This window comes from Marmota flaviventris, chromosome 6, assembly GCF_047511675.1.
Source record: "Marmota flaviventris isolate mMarFla1 chromosome 6, mMarFla1.hap1, whole genome shotgun sequence".
In the NCBI taxonomy this organism is placed as follows: domain Eukaryota; kingdom Metazoa; phylum Chordata; class Mammalia; order Rodentia; family Sciuridae; genus Marmota; species Marmota flaviventris.
This window is the reverse complement of record NC_092503.1, coordinates 121673060-121699320: the sequence shown is the minus strand read 5'-3', so window position 1 is coordinate 121699320 and position 26261 is coordinate 121673060. Positions and strand designations below refer to the sequence as shown.

General features: G+C 43.0%; 1 protein-coding gene, 1 long non-coding RNA gene and 2 other non-coding genes across 6 annotated transcripts; all 4 read left to right on the top strand.

Moving 5' to 3' along the window:
- The first annotated feature begins 4918 nt into the window (after positions 1-4918).
- Positions 4919-7392, top strand: LOC114084044 (heat shock 70 kDa protein 1). Its single transcript, XM_027925242.2, has one exon. The coding sequence runs from the start codon at positions 5103-5105 to the stop codon at positions 7026-7028; it is 1926 nt and encodes a 641-aa protein (XP_027781043.2). The 5' UTR covers positions 4919-5102; the 3' UTR covers positions 7029-7392.
- Positions 7393-11577: 4185 nt separating this feature from the next.
- LOC114080351 (uncharacterized) lies at positions 11578-14484 on the top strand. Of its 3 annotated transcripts, none has more exons than XR_003580597.2 (6): positions 11578-11592; positions 12222-12427; positions 12610-12648; positions 12882-12922; positions 13923-14111; positions 14279-14484. It is a non-coding gene; the product is annotated as an uncharacterized lncRNA (long non-coding RNA). The 3 variants fall into 3 exon arrangements; XR_003580596.2 differs by having other exon boundaries at positions 12133-12427; XR_003580595.3 differs by lacking the exon at positions 11578-11592 and having other exon boundaries at positions 12036-12427.
- LOC114080379 (small nucleolar RNA SNORD48) lies at positions 12720-12782 on the top strand. Its single transcript, XR_003580609.1, has one exon. It is a non-coding gene; the product is annotated as a small nucleolar RNA SNORD48 (small nucleolar RNA).
- LOC114080377 (small nucleolar RNA SNORD52) lies at positions 13535-13601 on the top strand. Its single transcript, XR_003580608.1, has one exon. It is a non-coding gene; the product is annotated as a small nucleolar RNA SNORD52 (small nucleolar RNA).
- Positions 14485-26261: the final 11777 nt, after the last annotated feature.

Below are 26261 nucleotides of genomic sequence, written 5' to 3'. Positions count from 1 at the left end.
TATTTAGCGAAACATTTAGCATCTCATGAGACCCTGTCTCCAAACAAAATATAAAAAGGGGCTGGGGATATGTCTCAGTGGTTGAGCACCCCTGGGTTCAATCCTCGGTACCAGAAAAAAAAAAAAAAAAAAAAAAAGATCTTGAATCTGTACTTACATTAAGCAGAAAGTAATGCCATAGGGCTGGGGAAGTAGCTCAGTGGCAGAGTGCCTCCCTAGCATGAAGAAGCCCTAGGTTCAGTCCCCACTAATGCCATGAAAATAATGCTATAGTCCTGGTAGTAGTCTCCAACCTTGTAAGCACCTCAATAAAAATGATTAGGAAGGGGCTGTAGCTCAGTGGTAGAGCACTTGCCTAGTATGTGTGAGGCCCTGGGTTCCATCTCATCATATAAAAATAAATAAATAAAATAAAGGTATTGTGTCCATCTAAAAGTAGAAACTTAAAAAAAAAAAAAGACTAGGAAGTCTGACCTGAGGATATGGAGCCCCCAGGAAAAAATAAGGGAGAAGGGAGCAAACTTCTGAGCATCTACTATGTAACAGTCACTAAAATGTGTTCCTGTTATTCAATATCACCATCCTATGAAATAGATATTTTGTTTTAGAGATGAGCATAGAGAAATTTATGTGATTTAGTCAACTTCAAGTATTTTGTTTTTTTTAAAAAAGAAAAGGAAACCTGAACAAAAGTAGAATCCAGACACAAGCCCAGTCTTTCCCTTCCCAGAGGTTTTATACCCCCCTCCCCATCCCCATGAGGCTGAAAATCTCTTCCCATATTATTGAAGCCTTAGGTTGTTAAGAATGCCTAACTCTTGGGACTGGGGTTGTGGCTCAGTGGTAGGACACTTGCCTAGGATGTATGAGGTACTAGGTTTGATCCTCAGCACCACATAAAAATAAATAAATAAAATAAAGGCATAGGGCAGGCAGGAGGGGAGTTTCAGGCTGGATATATATATATATATATATATATATATATATATATATAATCAGTTGATAGAGTGCTTGCCTGGCATTGTGGTATTATGTTCATCTACAACTAAAAAAATATTTTAAAACAAATGTGCCTAACTCTAGATTTCATTATCAGTTGTCTCTTCTGGATATAGGTAGAATTATACCATCTTTTAAAATCAATAGCATTGAGGAGAAAACAGTGCAGTTTGAGAAACTATAAGAAAAAGGAAAGAGAAAGAAAAAAAGATTTTGCAGCATCAGGCTGAAGAAGGCTCTCTCCCTCCTCATTTAATGCTATGGCAGCCAGCATTTTTTTTTTTCAGTTGTTCATGGACCTTAATTTATTTATATATGGTGCTGAGAATTAAAACCACTACCTCATATGTGTTAGGCAAGCACTCTATCACTGAGCTACAACCCCAGCCCCAGCTAGGATTCTTAATCTCCCCCCTTAAAAGCACCTAACAAGATGGGTGCAATGGTGCATGCCAGTAATCCCAGCAGTTCAGGAGGCTGAGGCAGGAAGATTGTGAGTTCAAAGCCAGCCTCAGCAAACGCAAGGTGCTAAGTAACTCAGTGAGACCCTGTCTCTAAATCAAATACAAAATAGGGCTGGGAATTTGGCTCAGTGCTCCTGAGTTCATTCCCCACTACTCCCTGCACCCCCCCCCCCAAAAAAAAAAAAGTACCTAACAGCCTTCCACTTTGGAATACTGAGCCCTGTTCCTTCCAAACATGGAAACCAATAAAAACCTGATTCCAAAATTAATGAAACATCTATTGTTTGTGCATGTGTGTATGTTATTTTTGTTTTTTGGTGCCATATGGCCCCAATCTTCTGAGGTTCTTATAGTCATCCTACATAGCATTTCCTGTCAGGAAATGGACAAGGAATAGCTAAGGGTATGGCTTAGTTAGTAGAATGTGTGCTTAGTGTGCACAAGGCCATGGTTCCATGTCCAGCACCAAAACTAAATAGTTGGTTTCCAGACCAGTCCACAGAGAAACATGACACAAAACATAGATTGACTACAACTTAGAAAGACTCTGTTTTAAAATTAAATATAAAAAGGACTGAGGGTATAGCTATGGTAAAAGCACCCCAGGATTCAATCGCCAGGACCAAAAAAAAAAAAATTTAAAAAGGTAGGTCAACTATAATACTGTAGACTCTGACCACAGTGTGTAGCTTATTGTCTGATTCATGAAAGACAGTATTTCCAATGAATCTGTTTCTGCTACCCCAGCAGAAGCCAGATTAGAGAACTTATCACCATGTCCACCTGCCAGACAGTGGAGACAGTGATGTTCTTTTCTTCAAGCCAATAGAGAAGTATTCTATTTTGAAGTACTGCAGATTGAACTCAGGGATACTTTATCCCTGAGCTACATTCCTCATCCTTTTAATTAATTAATTAATTAATTTAGTGTTTTGAGATAGGGTCTCACTAAATTGCTGAGGCTGGCCTTCAAACTTGGTGATCTCTAGCTTTGGCCTCCCAAGTCTCTGGGATTACAGGAGTCCAACACCACACCACTACCTCACATGTGCTAGGCAAGCACTCTATCAGCCTCTGAATTGCAAATTTGGAGGGAAGAAGTGAATCTAGAAACTGCCAGTGGTAACAACCAATGGCAATGAGGCTTCCTTCCAGAAGGTGGGAGCAAGTCTTGAGTATCTCTGGACATGTTGATACACTTTGGGCAGTTAAAATGGAACTCCTGCCAGAGTTGGAGAGAGTAATGGAAAATCCCTGAAGTTTGACCAGTTTGACTGGATTAAGGAGGTGATTCATTAGAGAACTGCATCTGAATGTAAAAGTAGTTTGTCTACCTACACACGCGCACACACACACAGAAGCAATCTCTTTGCAACATCAGTTTAGATCAGCAAATTGAAGAAAAAAATAACTATGCTTGATTCCAGGAAGATGTTTAGACAGTGCACAGGTGTGTGTGTTTGTGTCCCTATCCATATGAAGCACTGTTCAAAATCCTTCATTAAAAATTGCCTCCTCTGAGTTGGGTGTAGTGGCCTGTAATCCCAGCAATTTGGGAGGCTGAGACTGGGGGATTGCAAATTTGAGGCGGCCTCAGCAATTTAGCCAGGACCTTAACAACTCTGTGAGACCCTGTCTCAAAAATTAAAAAAAAAAAAAAAAGGCAGATGTAGTTCAATGGTTAAGCACCCTGAGTTCAGTCCCTGATATCAAGCAAATAAAACTGCATCCTCCCACCTATGCTCAGGACATATGAGTATTGCAATTAAGTGTTTTCATCCATGGGTTAATTAATTCAATGTTTAAATGGCCCTCACATTTTCATTTCAGGCACTATCGAGTGGTCTTTCCTCCCTAAAATGGATGAAGAAAAAAATAAATTAACAAATGTAGCCAGTGTGGTGGGGCATGCCTGTAATCCCAGCGATCTGGGAGGCTGCAGAAGAAGGATTGAAAGTTAAGGCGACTCTTGAGCAACCTAAGGAGACCCTGTCTCAAAAAATTTAAAAATAGGGACTGGGGATATAGCTCAGTTGATAGAGTGCTTGCCTGGCATGCAGGAGACTCTGGGTTCAATCCCCAGCATCACTAAATAAATAAATAAAAATTGAAAAAATAAAAAAGGGCTGGGGCAGTTTACCAGTGGTAAGAGTGCCCCTGCGTTCAATCCCCAGTAAACACACACACACACACACACACACACACACAAAAAAAAAATCAAATATAATTGTACTCAAAACAGGAAGTGCAGGAAGTTGGTATCTAGGATAAAAAAACTTAACTAGATAAATTAGAATGTGGGTTCCAACCACTTTTACCTTCAAAGAAAATGATGCCTTTAAAGAAGAGAGAACATCCCTAACCCCTTCCGTGAATGTTCACCACCCTGTGACATTGACTCTGAAAGTGGTGAACAGCCTAGGAGTTGTAGGTACAGGCAGAATATCAAACTCAGAACGTGGAGGTTAACCTCCACCATCAGGGACTGAACCAGGAATTAAGGACAAGGCAGAAAGGAGAGCGAGAGTGGCTGGAACTCCGTGAGGGAAAGAGATGACCAAGAGTCTTTAAAGCCAGTCCACATTCCACTAAAAAAAAAAAAATTTTTTTTTGTCTTACTAAAGCAGATTGAAATCTGAGGCAAAATGGGTCCCCGGTCCCTGGGCGCGGCCAATCCAGCTCTGCTTGCACCACAGCCTCACTCAGGTCTCCCTAGACTTCCTTCCTCAGATTCGGAGAACTGTCTCATTCTACCCACCATGTTTTTACACCATTACTATTCTCTTCAGAATCCAAAGCCGCCCACCCCATCAGAAGATACTCCATTCGCATAGGTAAAAAATGATGAGGCAGACGAACAGAAACACCGAGACCTACTTCAATCCCTCCCATTTTAAACCTATGATTGGCGTGGGGAGCCAAGCATTCCTCAGGCAGCGCAGGCCCTCTGGCCCATCCCTCATTCCCACCCGCAGCCAAGTCAGTCTCTTTGGTCCACCATTACCCCGCCTCCTTAAAACCTCCGCGACTTTCTGTGTACTGGGTGTCCCGTGGAGAGACTTTATTCCTTCCTTAAACACCCAGAACTCGTTTGATTCCCACCAGCCACTCACCGCCCTACAACCCAAGCCTAAAGCTGGCCCTTGCGGTCATTTCACTCTAAGGGGCTGGCCGCCAGCAAAGCCATGGAAACGGAGGCGACAACAACCTCCTGCCCCCCTCCGCACTCGCCCTCCCCTCCGGGCTCCCGATCCCCTCCAGTGAACCCCAGAAGCGTCTGGAGAGTTCTGGGGAGGGACGGCACCCTCGCCTCTGATTGGTCCTGGGAGGACAGGGGCAGAACGCCAGGAGAAACCCCTGGAACATTCCGGTCCAGACAGCCTCATCTGGCACAGCGATTGGCCGAGGAGGGAGCAGGCGGGGCTCCATGGCGACGTATAAAGCCCCAGCGGGCGGCAGGCTGAGCAACGGCGAGCCTCAGCAGCAGCAGCTGGCATAGGCGGCTTTTCAGCGTTCCGTGAGCGCACACCCGAGCGGTCGGCTTTCGACTTTCATCCAGGACCGAGCTTTTCTTCGCGGGTCGCGTCCCCCCACCGCAGCCAGAAGCTCAGCTTAGATCCCAGAGAGCGGAGCACCGACATGGCCAAAGCCACGGCGATCGGCATCGACCTGGGCACCACCTACTCTTGCGTGGGGGTGTTCCAGCACGGCAAGGTGGAGATCATCGCCAACGACCAGGGCAACCGCACTACCCCCAGCTACGTGGCCTTCACGGACACCGAGCGGCTCATCGGCGATGCGGCCAAGAACCAGGTGGCGCTGAACCCGCAGAACACGGTGTTCGACGCGAAGCGGCTGATCGGCCGCAAGTTCGGCGACCCGGTGGTGCAGTCGGACATGAAGCACTGGCCCTTCCAGGTGATCAACGACGGCGACAAGCCCAAGGTGCAGGTGAGCTACAAGGGCGAGAGCAAAGCGTTCTACCCGGAGGAGATCTCTTCCATGGTGCTGACCAAGATGAAGGAGATCGCCGAGGCGTACCTGGGCTACCCGGTGACCAACGCGGTGATCACCGTGCCGGCCTACTTCAACGACTCGCAGCGCCAGGCCACCAAGGACGCGGGCGTGATCGCCGGGCTCAACGTGCTGAGGATCATCAACGAGCCCACGGCGGCCGCCATCGCCTACGGCCTGGACCGCACCGGCAAGGGGGAGCGCAACGTGCTCATCTTTGACCTGGGAGGAGGCACCTTCGACGTGTCCATCCTGACGATCGACGACGGCATCTTCGAAGTGAAGGCCACTGCCGGCGACACGCACCTGGGCGGGGAGGACTTCGACAACCGGCTGGTGAACCACTTCGTGGAGGAGTTCAAGAGGAAACACAAGAAGGACATCAGCCAGAACAAGCGAGCTGTGAGGCGGCTGCGCACCGCCTGCGAGAGGGCCAAGAGGACCCTGTCGTCCAGCACGCAGGCCAGCCTGGAGATCGACTCCCTATTCGAGGGCATCGACTTCTACACGTCCATCACCAGGGCGAGGTTCGAGGAGCTGTGCTCCGACCTGTTCCGTGGCACCCTGGAGCCAGTGGAGAAGGCCCTGCGGGACGCCAAGCTGGACAAGGCGCAGATCCACGACCTGGTGTTGGTGGGCGGCTCCACCCGCATCCCCAAGGTGCAGAAGCTGCTGCAAGACTTCTTCAACGGTCCCGACCTCAACAAGAGCATCAACCCTGATGAGGCGGTGGCCTATGGGGCGGCGGTGCAGGCCGCCATCCTGATGGGGGACAAGTCAGAGAACGTGCAGGACCTGCTGCTGCTGGACGTGGCGCCCCTGTCGCTGGGGCTGGAGACGGCCGGGGGCGTGATGACCGCCCTGATCAAGCGCAACTCCACCATCCCCACCAAGCAGACGCAGATCTTCACCACGTACTCGGACAACCAGCCCGGGGTGCTGATCCAGGTGTACGAGGGCGAGCGGGCCATGACGCGAGACAACAACCTGTTGGGGCGCTTCGAGCTGAGCGGCATCCCCCCTGCCCCCAGGGGCGTGCCCCAGATCGAGGTGACCTTTGACATCGACGCCAACGGCATCCTGAACGTCACGGCCACCGACAAGAGCACGGGCAAGGCCAACAAGATCACCATCACCAATGACAAGGGCCGCCTGAGCAAGGAGGAGATCGAGCGCATGGTGCAGGAGGCAGAGAAGTACAAGGCCGAGGACGAGGTGCAGCGCGAGAGGGTGTCTGCCAAGAACGCCCTGGAGTCCTATGCCTTCAACATGAAGAGCGCCGTGGAGGACGAGGGGCTCAAGGGCAAGATCAGCGAGGCCGACAAGAAGAAGGTGCTGGACAAGTGCCAGGAGGTCCTTTCCTGGCTGGACGCCAACACCCTGGCCGAGAAGGATGAGTTTGAGCACAAGAGGAAGGAGCTGGAGCAGGTGTGTAACCCCATCATCAGTGGACTGTACCAGGGTGCGGGTGGCTCCGGGGCTGGAGGCTTTGGAGCTCAGGCCCCCAAAGGGGGCTCTGGGTCTGGCCCCACCATCGAGGAGGTGGATTAGAGGTCTTTCTTTCTTCCCTCCCTCCATGTTTTTCCTGTCGTTGAGACCCACTGTTGGGACTCCAGGGCTTTGCTGTTTGCCCTCTGTTATTATCCAACTTCAGTTTTCTGCTGCTGACTTTTTTCTAAAGTGACTGTTGTATCTGGAAGGTAACTATAGCTGAATGTCATTATATTTTTGTGGTGTAAGCCATGTGTTCTTTAGGTTTAATGTAAGTTAACACTGTGAGGATGTTTTTCCTCTTTTTTCTTGTCTTCATATCAACACTGCCACCCTGTGTTAGTTTTTGCTTTGCAACGCTACAAGATCAGGGAAATTTTTTTTTAATAACTAAAGGATGAAAAATAAAATATTTAGAACTGTGCTTGTCTATTTGTATTTGTGGAGGAAAAAATGCATTCTTCATATGTGTGAATTCTATAGATACGTGAAGACCAGGACAGCAGTACTGAAGGAGAGGGACACATAGGAGTCATGATTCTGGACACTTTTGTTAGAATTTATATATGGGGAGAAAAAAAATTGTCAGGTACTCATTTCCATGCAAGTGGGATTTATTTTATGGGTAAATAGGGTTTTGTGGGATGAAAGGTTGGTATGGGTTAATAACTGGAAATGGAGAAAGGCACTGTCCAAAGGGGCTCATCTGTGCTTATTCTAAATCCAAAGCTTCACATTTCATTGCTGTCTTACCTGCTATCCAGACTTTGATGTAGGTGACAGCTGTGGACAAGTATCAACAATGAGTTGCAAGTTCAACTCTGGCTCTGAAATCCCAACTGGATAACCAAGCACCATTTCTGTAGATTGTTAGCATTGGTAGCTTCCTCCTGAACTATTTTGTATAAATGGCCTCACTTCAAAGTTCTAACATCATTTTGCACAGAAATGCAAATAGACAAACAACATTTTCAGCCATGATCACCCTAGATCCAAATTAATCAATTTGGATTATGGAGGAGAGAGATAATATACACCATACCTAGATCCTTTGTGTTCACCCTCTGGTCTTCCTACCACCACTGTCTACATTAGTTTTTTTTTTTTTTTTTTTTAAATATTTATTTTTTAGCTGGAGTTGAACACAATACCCTTGTTTTGTTTATTTATTTTATGTGGTACTGAGGATCGAACCCAGGGCCTCTCACATGCTAGATGAGCACTCTACCGCCCAGCCACAGCCCCAAAGTTCTACGTTAGGTATTTTAAAGTTATTTTTTCACAGTTTAGTATGTGGAGCTAGTCACTTCAGCTGAATCTAGGCCATGATCAGAGAGTAATAGGTGATGGTTTTAGAACTAAAATTCCCCCCACACACACACTTCCTGGATCTCCTTGCATAATATTCCTTTTTGGTGATGGTTTAACCCCCAGATTTAGTAATCGGTAGTCTTTTTTTTTTTTCTTTGTTTTTTTAAATCTGGTGCCTGGGATCAAACCCAGTGCCTCACACATGCTAGGCAAGCACTCTACCACTGAGCCACAACCTCAGCTCATCACAATCAGTAGTCTTGAGCAATAGCAGTGTAAAATAGATTTAATTATGACGAAAGAGATGAAGAAAAATGGTGCACAGGGGGCTTTGTAGCTCAGTAATAGAGCACTTGCCTAGTTTGAGTGTCAGCTTTACGTAAAACTAAAGATATTTTGTCCATCTACAAGTAAAGATATATATATTTTTAAATGCTGCACAGTGTAGAGCTGGGAATAATCAAGTTGATAGTGGGCTTTCCTCATCCTCATTCTCTTCCCTTAGGATTCTTCCTGCTGTAGCAGTTAGGTGTCCTTAACCTCCTTTAATCTTGAGAATCATCATCCTCAAACTGGCAGCTTGGAATTGAACAGATTAGCAAGATTTGCATTACTTTTTTTTTTTTTTTTTGGTGTGGGGGGGATTGAACTCGGGGGTGCTTAACCATTGAGCCACATCACCAGTATTTTTTTTTTTCTGGAGACAGGGTGTCACTAAGTTATTTTGGGCCTCCCTAAGTTATGGAGGCTAGTTTTGAACTTGGGATCCTCCTGTCTCAGCCTTTCAAGTCACTGAATTACAGTTGTATACCACTGCATCCAGCAACAGACTGGCATTCCATGGTAAACCTTTCATACAGTCCTTACCCTGTGGGAAAATAAACTGTTCTAAAAATATCAATATAGAATGCTTTCTTGGAAGCTTGTCAATGAAAAGGAAAACAGTTTGGTTTCTGGATCAATTTTTTTTTGTGTGTGTATGGTGCTGGGGATTGAACCTAAGGCCTTGTGAGTATGAAGGAAGCACTTTACCAACTACGTTACATCCCCAGCCCCGGACCAGTTCTCAAAGGCTTGTTTTGCTTGTGAGAAAGGTGGGCTATAATAATAATAACCGTTGACTCAGCATATGGGAAATGCAGTGTCACTATTGTAGCAGCTGGAATTGGGGCTTTCTACCCACCCTCCCCCTTTTTTTTAACAGGCACTAGAGGGAAAAAATCCTTTATCTTCAAGCCGTTAGAACCATCGTTCTCCACTCTAGTGGTATAAGAAAATCATTTGGGGGCTTAGGATATAGCTTAATGGTAGAGGCTTGTCTGGCATGTACAATGCCCTGCAATCAATTCCTAGCATCATAAAAATAGAATGAGGGCCTGAGGTTGTGACTCAGTGGTAGAGCGCTTGCCTAGCACCTGTGAGACACTGGGTTCGATTCTCAGCACCACATAAAAATAAATAAAAGACCACCAACAACTAATAAAATATTTTTTAAAAATAGAATGAGCCCAACACAGTGCTGCAGCCCTGTAATCCCAGTGGTTGGGAAGGCTGAGGTAGGAGGATCATGAGTTCAAAGCCAGCCTAATCAATGGCTAGGTGCTAAGCAATTCAGTGAGAGACCCTGTCTCTAAATAAAATACAAGATAGGCTTGGGAATGTGGTTCAGTGGTTGAGTGCCCCTGAGTTCAATCCCCAGTACCCAAAAAAAAAAAAAAAGAATCAAATTGGGGAGAAAGAAAAAAAAATGGTGCTGTAATCCCAGCAATGTGGGAGACTGAGACAGGAGAATCACAGATTCAGCACCAACCTCAGCAACTTGAATCTAATGTATGAAATATGATATGTCAAGAGCTTTATAATGTTTTGAACAACCAATAAATAAATAAATTAAATTAAATTAAAAAAAAAAATTGAAAGGGCCAGGTATGAAGTGTAGCCAAAGCTGAGAAAAACCACTGAAAACCAGAGGCTGTTCCTGATTTTTATTTTAGGAGGATAGGGGCATCACTAGGGAGTACAGCAAGGTGTCTTAACAGCAGCACTTGTTGGTAAGAGGCTTTCTGCTGTAAATTGGAGTCTGAAGGCTTGAAAGAGGCAATTCCCTGGCAGCAACAGCAATAAGTACAAGATAGGGAAATCGCCAGCAAGTTTATTGGGCCAAAAAAGAGAATTTCTCAACTACTCAGAAAGCTGAGGTAGAAATAAGTTCAAGGCCAGCCTAGGCAATTTAGGTGCCAAAACACCACACCAAACATTATGTGCATTTATAAATGAGGAATGAGGGGTTTTAGGAGGTGGGATTTGCAATGACACTTATGAATTGGTGGATTAAGGACCAAGAGCAAATACCTAAGGAAGATTTCTATTTTTGGTGTTTTGTTTGGGGTACTGGGGATTAAACTAAGGGATGCTCTACCACTGAGCTACAACCCCAGCCCTTTTTATTTTAGGTTGGGCTGGTTGTGATTCTCCTGCCTTGGTGGCTCCCTAAGATTTGTGAGGGAGAAAAACACTAGGAGGGGAGAAAACTGTCCCTGCTCTTGCCACCTCACCCCAATTTGGTTTGCTTTCAATCCTCCCTCCCCCCAGGCCATCTCCAAACATAAGGCACTATTCAGAGGGCACTGAACACTTCCACCAACTTTAAGGGTACTCTCATTCTAACGTTGCTTATAAAAAGAACATGTAGCTAGACACACGAGTAATCCCAGTAGCTCAGATGGCTGAGGCAGGAGGATTGCAAGTTCAAAGCCATCCTCAGCAATGGCGAGGTGCTAGGCGACTCAGTGAGACTTTGTCTCTAAATCAAATACAAAAGAGGGCTGGGGAAATTCCCTGGCCAGTGCCCCTGAGTTCAATTCCCAGTATCAAAATAATAATAATAATAAATTTTTAAAAATAAGGGCTGGGGATGTGGCTCTGTGGTAAAGCGTCTGTGGGTTCAACCATAAGTTGGGTGGGTGGGGGGGGGAGACCGAACACATATAACAGGGGGAAATGAGGAATAATTGTGGAGTGGCACAACGTTTTACTTTTGGGAAGATAAAAAGTTCTGGAGATTCTGTGCACAATAACGTGAATATATTATAATTACTCAACTGTACAGATGGTAAAAAAAAAAGTTGTAAACGTGTAGTTTATTGCATGACTATTATCTTTTTAAAAATCACCATTATATCAATAAAGTTGATTAAAAGCAAAAAAAAAAAAAAAAAAAAAAAAAAGAAGAAGAAGAAGAAGAAGAAGCAGCAGCAGCAGCAGCAGCAGTTTAATGTGCCTGAACAAATTCAGATTTCGCTGGCTGGAACGAGTGAGTCCCCTGGAATGGAGTGGACACGACCCAAAGCTGGGGAGGGTTATAACGGGAGAAGTCCCAGAGTCATTAACGGGTCCAGAGCGTCCTGGCAGCGTCTCAGCGTCTTGAAGACGGTTTCGCTGGAAATGGTGGCGTACACCTGTACGCCAGAGGCTGAGGCAGAGAAGGAACATGAGTTCAGTATAAACAGCCTAGGCAACAATAACGATACCGTGCTTAAAAAAAAAAAAGAAGAAAAGATAAGATTATAAAATTAAAAAGACTGGGCTGGGGATGTGGCTCAAGTGGTAGCGCGCTCGCCTGGCATGCGTGCAGCCGTGGTTCAATCCTCAGCACCACATACAAACAAAGATGTTGTGTCCGCCGAAAACTAAAAAATAAATATATTTAAAAAAAAAAAAAAATAAAAGACCGCCTAGCTCCCGGGGCTCCTGCTGGCCAGGGACTTTCTCCCGTCTGGCCAGCCAGATCACCTGCTCATTTTGTTATTGTTTGTAAAAATTTGTAACCCATCCCTGCGTGTTTGTTCCGAAGATTGGGAATCCTACATTCAAGGCCTTTCTTTCACTTTGTTTTATTCCGTTTTGGACGAACGATGGGTAAACTGCCGCGCTTCGAGCCAGGCATGTAAGAAGACAGCTATGCCCGTTAGGCCCCCGACCCGACGCACGCATAAATAGCTCCGGCTTCCGTTTGCCTACCTCTTTGTGCTGTGGACCGGTTAGTAGCAGTATGAGTCCTTTCGGTCCGCGTGGCGTCTTCCGCGGAACCTGCCGTTCAGTGTCGGGAAGGCACAGGGCACACCTTTGGTGTAGCAACCCGCCTGCAGGTACGCGGGGGCCTTGCTGGGAAAAGGGGACCGTTGACTTGGGCTGAGCGGGATGAATACCATTACAGACTAGAGTTTCTGATGTCTGCGTGACGCCAATGCTTAAAACTGACCCAGCCCTGGGCAGGGGGAACTCGACTGGATTCCCTCTGGTCTTTGCTAACTCATTGATTTCTTCACAGGCTCCTGATCCTCGCAGACGGGTCCTCAGCGCAGCGATGGTAAGTGGGTTGGTTGTACGAATAATTGCAAGATTTGGAGTCGCTGGCGGTCGACCTTGGGGGAGGACGGGGGTAATGATGATTCCAGGTGATTCTGAGCGTGTCGCTGATGCCATCACCGCAGCGCGCTGACACCCCTCGTGCCAGAATTCTCAATGTCTGGGCTCGGGGAAGTTGGTGGCCAAGAACCCTTTTAATAATTATAATTTTTTGTTTTTCACTTCCTTATTTAGGGGTTTTAAGACGTCCATTGGTGTGTAATCCTTAAATAAAGGTTAGTATTAACTGCAAGAGTCCCAAATGCCTCTGAACCCTTTTGTTTCCCAGCTTTCATGGGGCATTGGCGTCTGTTAGTTTCCTAATGAGCATGTACAACAGTGCCCATATTTCATGTGGTGGCTTTCCAGGGACCACTTTTGTTTTACATTTCTCTTGTGGTTCTTGTTCCTTTGTGATCACCTCTGGGTTTTTTGGGGGAGGAGGGGTACCAGGGATTGAACTGAGGGGCACTTGACTACTGAGCCACATCCCTCTCATATATTTGATTTAGAGATGAGATCTCACTAAATTGCCTACCGCTTCGCCATTGCTGAGGCTGGCTTTGAACCCACGATCCTGCCTCAGCCTCTGGTGCAGCTGGGATTACAGGCATGGGCCATCATGCACGGCCCCCTCTGTATTTTTAAGTACAGTTAACACATCTATTCTAAAATATTTCTATTGTAAACTTGAGCTCATGTGGGTCCTCCAAGTGGAGCTATTCTCAACTGTATTCTTTTGTGCTCTTTCTCAACTTCTCATTCCTTAAGTCCTTATATAGTAGGACTGTTGTCTTTGTACTGTATCCCCTCAGAATGGCTTCCCTTGATCCAGATCTTCCTTAAGTGAGAATGATGAATTTACAGACTAGAGTCTCTGATGCTGGTCCTGATGTCAAAAATAAGTTCTGACTCATTTAGGGAACTGGATACTTGGGTCTCTGGAGAAGGCTGCTTTTTTTTTTTTTTTTTTTGGTAGATGGACAGCATGCCTTTATTTTATTTTTATATGGAGCTAAGGATTGAATCTAGTGCCTCATACCTGTTAGGTCTGCCACTGAGCTACAGCCCCAGCCCCTTTCTGTTTTGTTTTGAGACAGGATTTTGCCAAACTACTGAGGCTAGCTAGCCTCCTACCTTGAATCCTCCTGCCTTAGCTTTCCAGTTTTCTGGATTATAGGAATGCACCGCCTGGTTAACGCCTGCTTGTTCTTTATGGTTGTCCTGTCTTTCTAGCATGAGAGTTCTGCAAGCCCAGCTAAGGGCAGTTCCCCTACCCAGAGATTCTTTGCTAACCTGAAGACTGAAAACTTAAGGTTTTGGAATCTACCCCATGGGACACTGTTGGGATGCTTAGGTTCCTGCTGTTGCATCCTCAGGCTGTCATGACAAGTGGAGAGCAACCCTTTCTCCCTGGTTACTATGGTGAGTCATTCACATTGGCTGTCACCCTGAGGGTAATAATGACCTTAAAACTACCATATCTACTTAATTCTTCCCCTCCATCCCATGTGACAACTTCCCATCCAGCTTCATGGTTTTATTGCCAGTTGCCTGCATGGTTCTAATGTGTTCCTTTTGTGAAATTTCAGGATTTTGTTGACACAAAGGATGCTCTGATGTTGGACGGTTTCTATGAATATAACATCTTTCCTGTATTAAACTGAGCAGCTATGAAGCACAAATAACTGGCTAAAATTTTTGGGACCCTACCATTAAGTAGGGTATTTGCTTATGTTTTCTCATTTACAAGCACATGATTTTATTGGAAAAATTTCAATAAAATATTTTAAAGCAAGTAATGAATGGATTATTTGGTCTCTGGATGGTACAAAAAGATAAGAACTATTCTGTGGTTTACTGCCTTTTTTTTTTTTTTTTTTTTGGTATGTGTGTTAAGGAATTGAATTGAGGTCTTCTTCAGTTTGCTTTTTTTCTTTGTGTATTTTCCTGTATAATTTAGATCCCACTTTTCCATATACATTTCTGTTAACTTTGGGGGGGTAGATATTGAACCCAGGAGTGCTTTACCACTGAGCCACAACTCCAGCCCTTTTTTGTTTTTTGTTTCTGTGTGTGTGGTGCTAGGGATTGAACCCAGGGCCTTGTGCATACAAGGGAAATACTCAACTGAGCTATGTACCCAGCCCTTTTTTATGTATTGGAGACCAGTTCTCACTGACTTGCTGAGTCTGGCTTTGAACTTTTGATCTTCCTGTCTCAGCCTCCTGAGCCACTGGGATTATAGGCTTTTAAAAGCTGATGAGTGTCTCTCTGGTATATATTAGGATGTAAGTTTTTGTAACATCTGACTGGTGCTTGTACTGCATAAGAATAAGACACGCGCTCGCCTGGCATGCGTGCGGCCTGGGTTCGATCCTCAGCACCACATACAAACAAAGATGTTGTGTCTGCCAAAAACTAAAAAATAAATATTAAAAGTTCTGTCTCAAAAAAAAAAAAAAAGATTTTAAAAAAAAAGAATAAGACACTGAGCTGGGTTTGGCACATGCCTAACAACCAGTGACTAGAAAAGTTACAGGTCAGTCTAAGCAAATGAGACCCTGTCTCCAAAAGGGCTCACTCAATGATAGAATGCCCCTGGGTTCCATTCCCACTACCACAAAAAGATTATAGAATCACCTTGGACACTTATGCCTTCAAATTGAAAGATGTACATTGTTTAAAAAAAAAAAAAAAGTGCCTAGGGCTGGGGATATAGCTCAGTTGGTAGAGTGCTTGCCCTAGGTTCAATCCCCAGCACTACCTAAAATCTTTAAAAAAATGCCTACCACATAGCAAACCCTATATTGCTATGATCAGAAATTGTTTCTCCAAATTGAACAGTTGGTACCTCACTTACCATCTCTAATCCTTGGTCTTTTATTAGTGTGGGGGTGGGGATGCTGTGGATTTAACCCAGGAACCTTTAACCACTGATCCACATCCCTTGCCATTATCCTTTTTATGTTGGTCCTTGCTAAGTTTTTTGTTGTTTCCCTTGATAGATTGTTGAGGCTGGCTTTGAACCTGAAATCCTCCTGCTTAAGCCTTGAGTTGCTGGGATTATGAGGGTATACACTTGGCTTTCCTCAGCCCTTTTATTTTTATACATTTAGTATTTTGTTGCACTGGGGATTGAACCCAGAACCACATCCCCACCCCTTTTTATTTTGAGACAGAGTCTTACAAAGTTTCTGAGGCTGGCCTTGAACTTGCAGTCTTTCTGCCTCAGTCTGAGTCTCTGGGATTTAGTAACCTTGCCCAGCTGATACTAGGGATTTAAACTAGAGATGTTCTGCTTCTGAGCTATATCCCCTGCATTGTATTTTTTTAACATGGTACTGGGAGTTGAACCCAAGGGTGCCTATCACTGAGCTGCAGTCTTAGTCTTTTTTCTATTTTGGGACTCTAAATTGAACAGGCTGGCCTTGAACTCAGGATCCTCCTACCTCAGCCTCAAAAGTAGCTAGGATTTCAGGTATGTGCCACTGTACCCAGCTAAATGGGAGTATATTGTTTACTTTTTAATACCTTAAAAACCTCATTTGGCACTTTGATTCCCAAAGGGCAGAGCAAGAGCAAAGCTAAACCACCCAACCACCCACAGGGACACCTCCAGAGGGAGCTCACACATGGTGTTGCTCTCTTGGAGGACAACTACTCTGAAGATGAGCCATAAGAAGAAACAAAAGCCACAGTATGGGGTTGTAGCTCAGTGGTAGAGCTCTTGCCTCCCAGGGGTGAGGCCCTGATTTGATCCTCAGCACTACATAAAAATAAAGATATTGTATCCATCCACAACTTAAAAAAAAAAAAAAAAAAAGCCAGGTGCAGTGGCCCTCTCCTGTAATCCAAGCTACTCAGGAGGCTAAGGCAGCAGGATATCTAGTTTGAGGCTCATCTCTGCAGTTTAGGAAGACTCAATCTCAAGTTTTAAAATAAATGAAAAAGGCTGGAAATGCGGTGTTAGAGTACTCCTGGATTCAATCCCCAATACTTAATAAACAACAAAATTCATAGGTAGCCTGGTATGGGGGTGCACACCCATAATCCCAGCTACTCCAGAGGCTGAGGCAGAAGTATTGCAAGTTTGAGGCCAAACTCGAAAAATTTAGTGAGACCCTGTCTCAGAATTAAAAAAAAAAAATCTCATGATGTGACTCAGTGGTTAAGTGCTTCTGCGTTCAATCCCCACTGGTGGAGGTGGTGGTGATGGTGGTGGGGATGGGCAGGGAAGTCCAATACCGTGGGAACCAGCCAGCAGGTACAATAACAGGTGACTTTATAACAGAAACTCAGAACAGCATACAATAGAAAGGCTGTTTCCAATAGATAAAGGAAAGAACTCAATCCACTTGCATGAACAGAACATTGTTCATTGTAAAGAAAGTGGATAGATTTGGAAAAAAAATTAAAATGACTAAGGGTGTAACTCCTTGATAGAGCATGTTTTTAGCATAAGGGAGGCTCCTGGTTTCAAACTCCAGCTTGGGGGCAAGAGAGGAGTAAACAAATAGAAATTTTAGAGTAGAAATAAATACATAATACATAAACACAATAAACTGCTCAAACAACAGGCTGACTGAATAGTGTGTTAGTGAAATAGAAAAAGAAATCAAATTGTGAGACAGAGAAATCAGAGATGATATGAAAAAGATGTTTTGAAACAAAGGATGGAATAATATGCTCCACCCCTGGCATGGCTTGTTTGGTGTTGTGTCACCATGCTGTGCCGCCCCTGACCAGCGTGGGCAGCTAAACTAAGATGACTTGTGTGAATTTGCAGGGACACAAAATAGAACACAGACACAATTTACCTTTACACAAACTTCAGGACAGCTTCTCCAGCTCCCCAAAGGGAAAGCAAGAGAAAGTCAGGAGAGGCTGATGAGAGAGAGGGAGCACGTTCGGAAGTGGGTTTTAATTGGGGGGACACTGTTCTTAGAAAGTTCTATCCATAAAAGGGCAGAAGGGGTAGGACTACAAGGGAACAGATGAGTGTAACTCAACCCTAGGGTTATGCCCACAAAGAAGACCTCCAGAAGGTCTCTGCCCAAGCCACAACCAATGCAGTGGTTGGTCAGAGCCTGGGGTGGGTGGTCATTCGGCATGGCTTCCCACAATGCTGGTTTATTTTAATGCTGCATGAATAACCACAGGTGCCAAATTTAGCTTTTTTTAAAAAAATTATTTTTTTTAGTTATATAGGTGGACACAATATCTTTATTGTATTTTTAAGTGGTGCTGAGGATCAAACCCAGTGCCTCACACGTGGCAGTCAAGTGCTCTACCTGTGAGCCACAAGCCCAGCCCCTAAATTTAACTTTGACCAATAATATGAGGGCATCTTGCTTTCTGCAGCTTAGGCCTATATAAAGTTATTTTTGTTACGGTGGTACTGCCGATTGAACCTGGGGGCACTCTATCACTGAGTTACAACCCCAGTGTTTATTTGTTTATTTATTTATTTGAGACAGCAGCTCAATAAATTGTCCAGGCTGGCCTCAAACTTGCAATCCTCCTGCCTCCACCCGAGTTGCTGGGATTCCAGGTGTGTACCACCACACCTGGCATAGTTTGTTTATTGTACTTTTCCACAACATTGTGATTTCCCATAATTGTCTCCTTTTTTCTTTTTCTTTTTTTTTTTTTTTTTTTTTTTTGGTACCAGAGATTGAACCCAGATGCACTTAACCACTAAGTCACATCCCCATCCCTTTTTATGTTTTGAGACAGAGTCTCATTAAATTGGCTTAGGGCCCTGCTAAATTGCTGAGGCTAGCCTTGATCTTGTAATGCTCATGCTGAAACCTCCCAACCTGCTGGGATTACAGGTATGCTTTCTTTTTACAGTACTGGGAAAAGAACCCAGGCCCTCAAAAAGCATTTTACCACTGCCCCTATAATGTCCTTTGGTTGTTGTGTTGTTTCTCAATAAGGAAACACATTATCCCAAGGGTTAAAGTACCTGCTGACTCTTAAAATATTAAACCATTTTGTCCTATCATCCCAGATGTAGAATACCTATAAAAACTTAAATATAGGGGCTGCAATTGTGGCTCAGTGGTAGAGCGCTTGCCTAGCATGTGAGGCACTGGGTTCGATCCTCAGCACCACATAAAAATAAATAAAAGTATTGTGTCCATCTACAACCAAAAAAATTTTAAAAACTTAAATATAGTGTGTAATATGTAATTACATAATAACAAGGATATAATTATAATAGCTATATTAATTGATATATATATAAATTCAAGATTATTATTTCCAACCTTTTACTTTTTATATATATTTTTAGTTGTTGATAGACCTTTATTTTATTTATTAACACGTGGTGCTGAGAATCGAACCCAGTGCCTCACACATGCCAGGTAAGTGTGCTACAGCTGAGCCATAACCCCAGCCCTCCAACTTTTTTAATACGTGTGTCAATTTCATTAAAATATTTGCAGAATTTAGGGGCTGGGGTTGTGGCTCAGCGGTAGAGGGCTCTCCTAGTGCCTGGGTTTGATCTTCAGCACCACATAAATATAAATAAGTAAGATAAAGGTATTGTGTACAACTACAACTAAAAATATTTTTAAAATATTTGCAGACTTTAAAATGGAATTCAATGGGTTAAATTTTGTTGTCTTTAGTCAGGTGGATCTCAGGTGGAAACGCGTTATGTTCTAGGCTGGTTATTGCTGTCATTATACCATAAAATTCTAAGAGAGAGAGAGACAGAGAGACAGAGAAGATACAGATGTCATCCGATAATTTCTAGTTACATCATGATAGCAGGTAATAAACTGGTGAAGGGAAGCTATCCAAAGGGTCTTGCAACAAGGTAGATATCACCTCAGGTCAGGGAGCATTCTGTTTCCTATTTACCTATTTTGAACACATGAAACTTTGAAGGGACATATTTAATCCATATTCAGACTATAATAATTGGGGTAATTCTTTTTTTTTTTTTTTTTAGAGAGAGAGAATTTTTTTTAATATTTATTTTTCAGTTTTTGGCGGACACAACATCATTGTTTGTATGTGGTGCTGAGGATCGAACCCAGGCCGCACGCATGCCAGGCGAGCGCGCTACCACTTGAGCCACATCCCCAGCCCCAATTGGGGTAATTCTTTGGCACTGTGTGAATGGTGCTGTGTATGGTGCTGTGAATGAATATCCAGTTCTCCACTTTTGTGTGGAACCTAGGACCTCATGCATGCTAGGCAAGTGCTCTACCACTGAGCTATACCCCCAGCTCCAACTTTCTTTTACCTAATTATTTTAGCATCTCTTGATCATCAATGCCCATTAGTTGAGTTTGCAAAATGATGACTTTTCCCTTTAATTATTTTTCCTATACTTATTACCCGACTTCTGTAAAATAAATAAGTCATTAGCTGACCTTTGTTTAATCTATTTTTTCCTATTGCAAAGAAAAAATAAGTAATTCATACTTTTCTAGTTTTTACAATGTGTATGTAAGGAGTTATTTGAATGTCCTCTAATGATGGTAAGTGAATTTCCCCATTTTTTTTTAAGTTGTTGATGTACCTTTATTTTTTATTTATTTATATGTGGTGCTGAGGATCGAACCCAGGACTTTACACATGCTAGGGAAGTGCTCTGCCAGTGAGCCATAACCCCAGCCACTCTGGCCTTCTTTTTTATATCCATGGGTCTAGGAAATTTCTCTTGTTCCTTTTTTTATATTAAACAACCTTTTTAAAAACCTTTTTAAATTGTCAATGGACCTTTATTATTTATATGTGGTGCTGAGAATCAAACCCAGTGCCTCACACATACTAGGCAAGCGCTCTACAACTGAGCCACCACCTCAGCCTTCCCTTTGTTCCTTTTGATTTTGTCAAACATCTTGCTGAAACCCAGACATACTAAGACACCGACCGTCTGTTCTCTCCTTTAAGAATCATGGCCATGGACTTGGTCCTAGGGCTGACATGACATCTCAGGAAAGTCACATGATTTCTTGGACAGTTCTCTGTACCAGGTACCCATTTTGATGCATTTCACCTCCACCTCTAATTGCTGGGCCATCTCATGATTTCCAGGGATTCAAAAATTTCACAATCAAGCTTGGTAAAAGTCAAACTACTGTTAAATAACATTTATAGGAGCACATTGCTTGGAGTAAGTTCCTACACTATGCCCATTAGACCAAACAAAATAGTCACTCAAGCTGAAGTCCATGTGACTAAGCTGAAAGTATGTCATTTTTCTGATTTTCCAAGGAATCAGGAGAAAGAGTTAACAGCCAAATCCCAAATAGACCAGTTTTAGTCATCATGATAAGGTAGCTGTTCTGCCTTAACCTTCACTGGGAAGGTAGCTTGGAACCTACCAATCCACTTTTTGTTCCCTGTTTTCAGCCTTTTTTTTTTTTTTTGCGGGGACGATGGGTACCAGGGATTGAACTTAGGAGCACTAGACATCCCCAGCCCTATTTTGTATTTTTTTTTTTAATGAGGGCATTTATTTTTATTTTTTATTTTTATTTATTTATTTTTATGTGGTGCTGAGGATGGAACCCAGGGCCTCACATGTATGAGGCAAGTGCTCAGTCACTGAGCCACAATCCCAGCCCCCCTATTTTGTATATTATTTAGAGACAGCATCTCACTGAGTAGCTTATCACCTCACTTTTGCTGAGGTTGGCTTTGAACTTGCCATCCTCCTGTCTCATCCTCCTGGGCCCCTGGGATCATAGGCATGCACCATCACATCTGGCTTCTTTTTTTTTTTTTTTTTTTTAGAGAGAGAGAGAGAGAGAGAGAGAGAGAATTTTTTAATATTCATTTTTTAGTTTTCGGCGGACACAACATCTTTGTTTGTATGTGGTGCTGAGGATCTGAGGATCGAACCCGGGCCGCATGCACGCCAGGCAAGTGCGCTACCGCTTGAGCCACATTCCCAGCCCCACACCTGGCTTCTTCAGCCCTTTTTGTCACTAGATGGGATCCAAGGAGGTCCCTAAAAGAGAAAAGGGAACCTCAACTTGCCCCTGATAAGTTCACAGAAAGGAATTTCAGGATGAGTCAAAAGAGACACAAGCAGTGGTTTATTTAGGAAATAAGAAGATTTATTTGGGAAGCAAGCAATAGAGCAGGACATACACTCAAAGGGAGAAGAAGTGTGTGAGCAACAGAGATGCACTTTGGGAATCTCAGGCTTCTGCTTTTATTTATTGATTGATACTGGGGATTGAACTTGGGGCTCTTAACCACTAGGCCACATCCCCAGTCCTTTTTATTTATTTATTTATTTTTTTGAGAAAGTCATGCTAAATTACTTAGGGCCTCACTAAGTTGCTGAGGCTGGCTTTGAACTTGGAATTCTCTCGCCTTAGGCTTCCAAATCTGGGATTATAGGCATGTGCCACCATGCCCAGGTAGGCTTCTGCTTTTAAAGGAAACTTTGTAAATGGTGAGCATGAGAGGTACGTGAGGTGGCATCAGCTTACTGAGTTTGATTCTTCTCAGGGTGGAGCACAGAGCAAGTCACAGTGGTCTGGTTTTTAGAATCTTTAGGGTGAGGCTATGCAGTTATTAATTAGTGCTTGGACTGGACCCATACCAAAGGTCTCTAATAATCTCTCTCTAGGCTGATTTTTTAAAAAATTATTATTTTGGTTTTGTAGTTATATACTGACAGAATACCTTTATTTTATTTGTTTATTTTTATGTGGTGATAAGGATCAAACAAAGTGCCTCACATGCTAGGCAAGTGCTCTGCCACTGAGCTATAACCCCAGCCCCATCTAGGCTTCTTTTAATCAGTCTAAAAATACATTCTGTAAGCTAACAAGGCATATAGGCACTAACTGGACTTATAGTACTCTAAGTTTATTGGACCTTTTAAGAATTTAGGCATGGAAGAAAAAAAATAAATAAAATAAAGGTATTGTGTTCTCCATGGGAGGCCTAGGGGAGTGAAGGTGAGAGTGTTCATGGAGTTTTTAAATTAGAAGTTAACAGTTGCTCTTTCCTTCCCTGTTTTCGCCTTTTTACCTATCCTCATTTCTTCTATCCTACCTCATTTTATAGCCCATAAAACCAAAGTTCTCTGCTCAGCTTATCAGAACACTGGATCTATTTTATAGAATGAGATATCGCTCAAATATAGAATGGCAAATAAAAGCCAACTATAGCCAGGTGTGGTGGCGCACACCTGTAATTCCAGGGACTCAGGAGGCTGAGGCAGGAGTAATACAAGTTTGAGATCAATCTCAGCAATTTAGCAAGGCCTTCAGCAGCTTAGTGAGACTCTGTCTCAAAATAAAAAATGAAAAGGATTGGGAATGTGGCTCAGTGTAATAGCACCTCTGAGGCCAATTCCCAGTACAAAGAAAAAAAAAAAGATAGTATAAAGGAAAATAACAAAATTATCTTGTCAATTTGTAAATTCTCATCAAAATCCTAATCATTGCTCTTTTAAGTGTTTTGTCATTCACAGTTTTGATTGTTCTTTGAAGTATTTGCAACCAGATTAATGGAAAAGATTCTAGAAAGTATTTTTATTTTTTTTTTAAATCTTTATTTCATCACTATAAGATTAGCTCTTTTTATTTTTTTAAAGAGAGAGAGAGAGAGAGAGAATTTTAATATTTATTTTTTAGTTATCGGCGGACACAACATCTTTGTTTGTATGTGGTGCTGAGGATCGAACCTGGGCCACACTCATGCCAGGCGAGTGCGCTACCGCTTGAGCCACATCCCCAGCCCCATAGAAAGTACTTTTAAATACAGCTTTCTGAAAGAAAAAAAATCAAACTTATTTTTCAGACGAATTGGTTATCCTTTGATTGATTATCTGGTAAAAATTGGTATGACTGAAAAAATTGTTTCTTGATTCAAAATTATCACAAACTAAATTTGTTTTGTGCTTGTTGGGTTTGTTTTGTTTTCCTTTCAAAACTTTGTAACTTGGGCTGGGGATGTGGCTCAAGCAGTAGCTAGCTCGCCTGGTATGCATGCGGCCTGGGTTCCATCCTCAGCACCACATACAAACAAAGATGTTGTGTCCACCGATAACTAAAAAATAAATAAATAAATTCTCTGTCTCTTTTTTTCTCTCTCTCTCTTTAAAAAAAACAAAAACAAAAACAAAAAAAAACTTTGTAACTCTTGCTTCGTAAAAATTCTGTAGAAGTACCACACCTAACAAAATGATCTCATCCAATGTTTTGATATACTAGCCATTACTTATAGGACAGATAGGATTAAAAAAAAAAAAAAAAAGAACTAGCAATGGACTTCAGATAAACCTGGCCTAAGAACTTCCTTCTAAATCTCTTTGTTGCTCAAATGTGGTTAAAAGAGTTTTTGATGCCGATTCCCCATTATCAATAACTTCCCCTCCTACATGGGACCAAATTAGACCAACAATTAGGACAGACGCCAGCAACAAGGGACAATGAAACAAGAAAATAATTGTCTTCACAAAGACTTTTACAAAGACAAGAAAATAAAAAACTATACATATGAGATCTGTCAAAATCAAGACAGGTACATGTATCAATATGTTAAAAAATAAAGCTGAGGGCTGGGGCTGGGGCTCAGCGGCAGAAGCACTTACCTAGCACGTGCAAGGTGCTGCACCACATAAAAATAAATAAATAAAATAAAGGTAGTGTGTCCAACTACAACTAAGAAAAAAAAAAAAGCTGAGAGTTTATAAAGGAAGAATTTTTTGTTTTTGTTTTGTTTTATATGGGTGGATTGAATCTGGGGTGCTTCCTTACTGAGCTACATCCTGAGTCCTTGTCATTATTTTATATTGAGACAGAGTCTCACCAAGTTGCTGAGGGGTCTCATTAAATTGCTGGGACTGTCCTTGAACTTGAATCCTTCTGTCTCAGCCTTCTGAGTCCCTGGAATTACAGGCATGCACTGGTGTACCCAGCTAAAGAAAGGATTCTTATGCATGAGTGCCTGATAAAAACTATCACATTAGAAATACTCATTGTATTTCTAATGAGTCAATTTGAGCCTGATCTAACAAATCTGTTAATCTCTTGGTTCTCTGGAACATCATGCTAAAAAAAGACTATCATCCAGTGCAGTTGCACACGCCTGTAATCCCAGTGGCTCCGCAGGCTGAGACAGGAGGATCTTGAGTTCAAAGCCAGCCTCAGCAAAAGCAAGGCACTAAGCAACTCAGTGAGACCCTGTCTCTAAATAAAACACAAAATAGAGGGCTGGGGATGTGGCTCAAGCAGTAACGTGCTCGCCTGGCATTCGTGGGGCGCTGGGTTCCATCCTCAGCACCACATAAAAATAAAATAAAGATGTTGTGTCCGCCGAAAACTGAAAAATAAATAAATAAATAATACAAAATAGAACTGGGGATGTGACTCAGTGGTTGAGTGCCCCTGAGTTCAATTCTTAGTACCCACCCCCCACTAAAAAAAAAAAAAAAAGAGGGACTCTCTGCATTCTGGCTCTCATGAAGTGAGCAGCTTTCCCCTGCCAGACCCTTCCACCATGATGTTCTGCCTCACCTTAGACCCAAAGTAATGGAGCCAGCTGACCATGAACTGAAACTTCTGAAACTGTCAGCCAAAATAACCTTCATCCTTTAAGTATATCAGATGTTTTGATTGTAGTGACTAAAGGCTGACTAACATATTGTTTTTGGAGTCACTAAATTTAGGTGGATTTCCAGAACAGGTTATGGGTGAGAATTTCCTTTTGAATTAATTAAAAAAAATATATTCTCATTTCACTTAAAATCTAGTAAAATCCCAGATTCTGCTTGTTTCCTCCTTTTGGTAAACATGAGGTAAACCTTCAAATAATTGACCCCACTTCTTATATATTGGAACCTGAGAAGATTAACTTTTTCTACCACAAAATTCCTGTAGAAACATTCTTGAAAGAAACACGTGCAAATCAAAGGAAACAATATATGATTTGGCAAATGAGAAGACTTTACTTGTGTGTTTAAGAAAGATTACCTTTTGGGTGGCATGCTGGGGTTTGTAATATCCTTGATTTGGTTATATAATTCCACAGGGTGGCACACAGGACAAGATGTGTCTATTCAAGCACAGCAAGGATTAAAAAGATTAAGAACTGTGAGAGCTTTCTCCTTTTTACCTTTCAGGAAAGAAGGGGTTTTGCTTTGTGGTTGTCAGCACCTGGATTCCCTGGGTAATGGACATATTTTCCTAAGAAAAACAATTGGAGTAAAAGCCCAGGATATACTTCCCAGAGTATTTTTGTGAGGAGCATAAAAAGAGGCTCTGAGGTAGGGATAGAGAGCAGAGAGGGGAATTTTTCTTTTTCTTTTTTGTCTTTTTAAATTTTTTTCTTTTTTTATTAGCAGGACCATAACGGGCAGTTGCAGAAGAGAAGGGGGAAGAGAGAGAGAAGAGAGAGAGAGAGAGAGAGGAGAGAGGAGAGAGGGGAGAGGGAAAGAGGGAGAGAGAGCAGAGGGGGAGAGAGGAGAGAGGAGAGGAGGAGAGGGGGAGGGGGGAGAGTCTTATTTTTATTTTTTTAATGATGGAGTTGGGCACAGTGGTGGACACCTGTAATCCCAGCAATGCAGGAGGCTAAGGCAGGAAA